The following is a 7325-nucleotide window of genomic DNA, read 5'->3' on the forward strand; positions in this document are numbered from 1 at the left end:
TTTGACTCATTCTGTCACTGCACTGTGCCACAGAATGAGGATGTTTTCCCTCATCAGAAATACTAAATCTATCATTTATCTTTGAGTACTGACTAAAGCATCCCATTACTGACCGTCAGTGATAATCTTATCAGCCTCTATCTGCAGCCGCCCTTGTGGACGCCTCTGTAGTCGTGAGTGTATTTTTGTCTCCACCTGGTGTTCTACTTGATGCAAATGTAAGACTAGGGACACATCATTTGCACAAGCAGCTCCTGTGCAAAAATCACACAAAACAGAGAGGAAGTTTGTTATCCTAAAAATCAGTTTATTGCAGTTAAAACTCAAAAATCACTGAAATACTTTCGGAGACAGAATGATAGAGATACTGTGAAACAAACAAAACAGCCAGAGAACTAGAAGAAACTACGTGTCGTGGCAGCCATTTCCTGATAAATCAGTTCCACAGGATGACAACACAAAAAATACATTTATATATTATTACTATCAATATTATTATTATTGAGTTATTGAATTATTATTTCAAGTCACACACACTCATACAAAGCAAACAGCTTGCTTTATGGCTTCTGTTCCACCCATTTATATTGTCTCATGATCAAACATGACAGATTCTAGTAGCTCTATTATAAAAGGACTTATTGCAACTTTTCCTCTGCTTTATATTATTTAAATGTTACGAATATACGGCTCATCTATCACATGACAATAACCACTATACTGAAAATGTTTACGTGTAGCCTCAGTTTTCATTCAGCAGTAGTGTGGCACCTACAGCATCTTGAAACAAACAGTCAGTATCTTTTTGTCCTCATTTCCTCTAAAATCAAACGTTTATATGTGAGATGAAGACTTGTATAATCATAAAGTACCCAAAGAATAACATGTTTCGGCAGTAGAGCTATAACAGGAATCAGAGTGGGGACAAATATGAGCTGACATCATCCTCCACACCACTGCTACATAAAATCAAACACTGGCAAAATGTAGCGTATATGGATTCAACACAAAATCAACAACATCCTCTCTGGATTCGCCCACGCCTTCACTTATACTCGGATAGAGAATGACAGACGGAATACCGAGTTACGCTGTAAGCCCACAATGACGCTGTGTGCTGTGTAACACCATGACCAGCACTCTCAGCCACAGGACCAGTTTAGCTTCTTTTTTTTTTTTTTTTTACAAAGACACCACTTAACATGTCACGTTGTCTAAACGACACAAAGCCACCAGCACAGAACGGCACCACTGAGACGCAGGGGGTCAATGAGATGGTGGACAGGTCAAGGGTCATGTGAAGGTCGACAGTACTACACGACACAGCGAGTTGATGAAAACAGAGGGAGGAGCAAGCCGCTGTTGACAGTATAGGCAAACAGCAGATACATTTACATCTTACACAACATAAATATATGTGGATTTATACTCACACCGCAGTTACACAGGTTGACATATTTGTGCCATTTCCTTTACATTGGTCGAAGTGTTTTCGACAAAGGCTTTGGCATATGACTTCTAAAGCATTTAAATTGTTCTAATCTGAGCAGCTTTTTTTTTAAAAAACCTCTGGATGCATCACAAAGACATATATGCTCCCCGTGTTGTTGATAATGATGCTAGGTTCAGTTTGGGAGCACAATTATTGAACACACTTACATATATATATCATATCCTGCCCTTGAGTGAGACATAATCTCTGCCTGCTCACAAATGTTTTGTTGCTTTTAATTAAAAGTAAGAAACAAACCAACAAGCAGGCCTGTCTTTGTAAAAAGTAGCTGACAGATGTTGGAGCTGTAGAGAAGACAACCTTGTACGGACATCCAAGGCACACTGAAGTACAGAAAAAGCTTAAAATGAAAAAAAAGAAGCCTTTTCTAAAGATATGTCTCGGAAAAGATTAAAACTTAGATTAATCCAGCTCACAGGGAGCTTTCATCAGGGCGCCAGGGGGCCAACATTAGTAAGCTACTTATGACAAAAATCAGCCTCATTTGTTGCTCTAAATGAATATTGCCTATTTCTAAGATTTTGTGCTTTTGTACGTGGTATATAAATAACCCCACAAATGGCTCTTTCATTTTATTTCTCCTAAAATAAATTACCCAAATTCAACATAACCCCCACACGTATGGCACATGAGCCTAGTGTGTACGTGTGTGTTCCTTCCAACTGAGCAGCTGATCTCAGTGATCCTCTCTCGGTAAAAGGTGCACGTGTTCATGAGTGAAATCATCTGCTGTGTGTTTGGAAGCAATGGAAACCTGCACACACACACACACACACACACACACACACACACCTGAGACCTCTGCTGCAGAATCATATTATGCTATCTCAGGTCACGTGAGGTACAGAGAGCGAGGGTGGTTAGGGAATGCAAGGAGTAAGGGATTCAATAGGCTGATCTTTCTCAGAGGAGGAGTTGCTCTAAAGGCAGAAGTAACCTCATTGGTTAAATATCAACAGGAGGAGCCAAACAACTACAGTCTTAGTGCCACTAAGCTAATTTCAATAAAAAATATGTATGACATTCATTACTTTTAGGACAAAACTGGCTCACCTAGATGACACTGTGGCAAGAATGATTTCTTTTCCAGTTAGTATTACGAGCCTCAGGTTTCATAATATCTTCCTCATCTTTTACTTTTCTTTCTGCTGGGCCTCAGACTAACTTTGCACAGCTAGAAAAACTGTTATTATGTGGCTCTGCCAACTGACATTCCACCCAAGCAACAAGAATATTTCTACCTCCAGAGCAGCTCTGCCTTTGAAAAATATTTGTACAAGTAAAACTCTAATCTTGTGGGATTTAGAGCTGGCCAAATCACATGAGACTGCAATTCTCCGTCTGCTTTTTGAGGTCTTCCAGTGTGGCCTGGGCTTTGTCCTTCAGCTGGTCGATGTCCACATTCTGGATGTTGGACAGCTGGCCCAGCACCGACTGCTTGTGCGTTTCCTCCTGGTTGTCCTCGGCAATCATCTTGGCCAGCTCTGTGGGCAACACCACATCGTCCCCCGCCTGCTGGATCTGGGTCTCATCCATCTCGTTCTGAAGTAGATGCGCATGTGTGTCCATGCAGACACACCCAACAGGACAAGAGAAAGAAGGACAACAAATTTAGAGGGATGTACGTCATAGAAATATTGTACTTAGCTGCAAGAATGTTGTGGGTTTTACAAAGGCAGTGATCCTGTTGGAGACAGGACAGCCCTTAAGTTCGAACACGCATTGTCTTTACTTTCAAAAGCAGAGCTGGATTAGTTTACCTTTGGTAGTCTGTACTTGTCCCGGAAATGACTTCTAACTGTGGCCCTCTCAGCTTTCTTCTGGGCAAAGTTGGCTTCTCGTTCTTGTCTGTGAGAAAGGAGGATAAATAATATTTTGGCAGAATTTTCTCAGTGCCACTGAACATAAAGATATTCATCAAATCCAACCAAAGCTGGCTAGGAAATATCTTTTTTTAACAACTGTGTCGCTTTCACCTGTGGAATAGCAATGCTAACTCCAAGCAACACACATTTAAGAGGGAATATATTACAAATGCCCCACATATTATCTGAAAATGAAAAAAAAATCCAAGTTCATTGGTGCCATGTGCAGTTGCATCTCTGCTTTAAGAGCATCATGGCGCTCCTACTGCATCTGAACCTTGGAGGTCTTGGAGCTTTGTGTTAACATCTTAACACTAACTACAGAGTGTAGAGCCAGCAGAAGGTGGAGCATCAGCAGGGATGGCTTGGGGGGGTAAAGGCAGGAAGACACGTTCTGTTTATTTTTGAGGAGCCCAAGATGCGGCATCCTGTCAGTCCAGCACTCCTTTGAGGGAATTCAGTCCTCTTGGGATGTGGACTACTAGGGGTAACCTACTAACTGCAGACTTACTACCGCTCCCCCACTTTTACAACTGTCAACCCCATAGCCTACATTTCCTGGATTTGTCTCACCCTAGCTAGTGTTTCAGTCCGTCTCCCTAGCAGCACCTACATTGTTGCTCTTCAGGTTGTTTTCATCTTTTAAGGTTGGAAACCCTCACAAGAGCTTTGTAACGGTCTTTGCAAAATGGGCAGTTTGAGGCAAACCATCTAAGAAATTAAAGCTGACACTCCAACCATCTTGCTTGAGGTCTGACCCTGCACAGAAAGAGGTATTTAGGCATTTCTACAATCCTACATCTGTCTCTGAGAAACCAACGGTTGGAAGATATTTATCTGTCTGTTCTATCAGCCTCCAGTTATTTGTTTCTTAAAACTCACTCTTGTGAACAATACAGCCGACAGTATGCAAGGCCTCCAGCAGAGGGCAGGCAATAGGCTGCTGGCAATGCTCTCTCCACTCAATGTCACTGGAATATTTATGGCTTCAGTGTAGGTCATAATTGCCCCTCATAAATTGCTAAATTTTCTCAAATGCCTCTAACATGAGTCAACAACATGACATAATGCTTAAACTTGCTCATATGGCCTAAGGCCAAACATAGCATGAGTACAATGACAAAAGACCACATTTTATTAGAGTTAGTGAAATACAGTAGATGCTTATGACAAAATCAACTCTTCAAAGCTACAGTGGCAGAGGTTCCATTGTACGCCTGAAAGGATCATATCAGCTGCATAATCTAAAGGCGGGGGGACACTGGAGGACCATGGGCATGGTTTGCAAAGTGTTTGTACCCAATGTGTCAGGGGAAGGTCGTTTTATCTGGAGATGCAGCATTCATGGTGCTGTCCGTGTGAGCCCGAGTTCACTTTGTATTAACATGAGCGGGCCAAACACCAAATGGCACATAGGCCCATGCGGCGCTCACTTGCGGCCAATGAGCAGAGCTTTGTGTCTTCCCCTCTCAAGGGCATCAGATGACCAGGGTTGTCACTGTGGCCCGGGTGCTGAGGGTGATAAAATGTCTACATGTGACATGTCAGTGAGAGAAACCCCCCCCAACAACCTTATTCTGCTTTAATCTGAGCAGTATGGGCTTCTCAGAGCTCATGTTTAGCACCTCTGACTAATAACTCACTTCCACTGAAGGTCACATAATGACGGCAGAGCATTAAGCATCTTGCCATGCCTCCTGTAGAGCTCAGTGGGCTGAGCTGAGTGTTAATACTGCCAGAGTTAGGACTTCACTTCCCACTCACGCTTAAAAGGTCTGCACATGGTGCTGTGAGGCACTTTGGATAAAAGTGTTCATTAAATGTGTCTATGCTGATGAGCCAGTGATTGGAAACAATTGGATAATTTTTAAGAATGTATGCTCGCCCAGGAAAGAGCATGCAGCGCTGCTTTAGATGCGCTGTAACAACTGAAGTTATTCCATAATATCTATCTATTGCAACTTATTCTATGACCAGGACAGAGAACATCTGACATGGGATGTGGAGGCCTGCTCTAGGGAAGCATCACACTAATGAATCGTGAGTTACTGTCTGCTGGGTGAACTCTGTTTGGCAAATGACCTTGTTGTTACCTTATGCTGTCCTCCAGTGGCTCAGGGGATAAACATCACAACAAATATGTAAATTAGGAAACATTAACATTTAAAGAATTCACTTTTGCAGGTGAGACACTGAGCAAAGATTGAAATGACAGAAGCAAGCATGACAAAAGAAAGAAAAGGCACTGTATATGTATTTATGAAAATATAAGCTAAAAAACTATATTGGAGATATATTAGAGGCCATACTATTCTAGATTCAATCCACTTTTTGAGGTTGCAATACACTTTTTCTTTTCCAATTTTTTAATAAATCTTGAGTAGTAACATATATGAATGATGAAAGTCGGCTAAGAAGCCCAAATGAATTAACATTAGATTATGTTGTTGGATGTTTGCCCTCTGATAATATGGAGGTCTTACTTTACACACTTTATTTACCACACAATCTGATTCATTAGTCAGCCGCACGCACAGCAATAGGAACATGTTTAGCCCCAGGCATGAATCCCTGTAGACATTTCCATGGAAGAATGATTACAGGAAACCTAAATTAAAAACAGCGCTACAAAATTTGTCGAAGCTAAGAGACAGAGAGCTCCCTGGGCGAGAGGAGCAGCTGTGTGTGGAGCGCTCATGTTATTGCATTGATGCGTAAAAGAGCGCACGGCGCACTGGGAGCGCTCTGCTATTTACACTCTAAAAACGCACAGTTTAAATGATGCAATGCTGCCGCGGCTTTCCCCACACATACTGTAGGTTTTCATTACAACTTCACATTCACAAGGTTCAATCATTGCCTTACTTTTCCTCCTCTAACTGTTGCTGATACTGTTCAAATTCCTCTTGAGTCATCCCCTGTGCGGCGGCATCTGATTTCTCCGCTTCGGGTTTCTCCTCCGTCAGTCCGCCTGTCAGGTTCTTCAGCTGTCCTCCCACCACGTGTTTTACCATGAAAGCCATGGCTGCGCCTCAGAGAGTCCTCTGTTTGATCGGCTAAGGAGTTGAGGACTTGCTGCGCTCTTGGATGGAGCGGTGACGGTGGATAAGTATCCGCCAAATGACGCTTAAACCAAACGTTTGGGAGTGTTGCACAGGAGCCTGTCACTTTCAAAGGCTCGATGGGAGCAGTCAAACCGGGGAAAAGAGACAGAATTAGTCCAACGGCGCGTCGGAAGCTGGCAGTTTCAGCACCACTGGCCCTGGACAGCTCCGCGTCGTGAAGGATGGAGAGGAGATGCTCAGTTATGAGTCAACAAGTTTGGCGCTGAACTCTACCAATCCTGTGACTCCGTCCGCAGCCACCACTCCCTCCACCCAATCCCAGGCACCGCCGGACTGGGTGTGCGCTTGCACGCCGCGCGTCGGCATCGTGGGCTGCTCCCTCCCGTGATTCGCCGTCTGATGATAACTCACGATGGACTCCGGGAGGGATAAACAACACGTGACAAGCCTCAGTGTCTCCTGGCTGTTTTGGTGCCTCTGTCTCTCTCAGGGTCATCTGTGCGCTGGAGCCTAACGCACAGTTTGTCAACACACAAAGAGTTTCTTAATTGCAAATTAGTCAAATGGCTGTCTATTAACCCACGGCATCAGTTCGGTTTATTGGCCTAATCACTTAGAAATGATGAGTGGCTGTCTTCTTTTGTAGGGTTTGTTTGACGTAGGGGAACAAGCTCATTTTCACAAGATGAAAGGAGGCTGAAATGATGGGGCGTGTGCAGTGTGCCAGTGAATGCATCTCTCAGTCTGAGCAGATCCTCAATGTGCATTTAATGCCCTTGTAAATATTCCTTGTCCCTAACATTCAGGAACTGGAGCTGACAGCCGAAACCTTTACATTGTGTCTCCAGTTGCATCACCATAATAGTCCTGTAGTAACTCGTG

General features: G+C 43.3%; 1 protein-coding gene across 1 annotated transcript; it reads right to left on the minus strand.

Annotated features, from left to right (window-relative positions):
• Positions 1 to 286: 286 nt before the first annotated feature.
• On the minus strand, positions 287 to 6846 carry cplx3b (complexin 3b). The gene is made up of 3 exons (XM_051378838.1): positions 6244 to 6846; positions 3274 to 3361; positions 287 to 3055 (listed from the first exon to the last, which is right to left on the minus strand). The coding sequence occupies exons 1-3, from the start codon at positions 6399 to 6401 to the stop codon at positions 2831 to 2833; spliced, it is 471 nt and encodes a 156-aa protein (XP_051234798.1). The 5' UTR covers positions 6402 to 6846; the 3' UTR covers positions 287 to 2830.
• Positions 6847 to 7325: the final 479 nt, after the last annotated feature.

The sequence above is a fragment of the Dicentrarchus labrax genome, unplaced genomic scaffold, assembly GCF_905237075.1.
Source record: "Dicentrarchus labrax unplaced genomic scaffold, dlabrax2021, whole genome shotgun sequence".
Classification (NCBI taxonomy): Eukaryota; Metazoa; Chordata; class Actinopteri; family Moronidae; genus Dicentrarchus; species Dicentrarchus labrax.

Excerpts from the sequence above, each read along its gene's own strand:
- cplx3b (XM_051378838.1), bottom strand. The coding sequence starts at position 6,401 with ATGGCTTTCATGGTAAAACACGTGGTGGGAGGACAGCTGAAGAACCTG. Across the intron at positions 3,362-6,243 it reads CAACAGTTAGAGGAGGAAAA|ACAAGAACGAGAAGCCAACT; the intron begins GTAAGGCAATGA and ends CCTTTCTCACAG. Across the intron at positions 3,056-3,273 it reads ACAAGTACAGACTACCAAAG|AACGAGATGGATGAGACCCA; the intron begins GTAAACTAATCC and ends CATCTACTTCAG.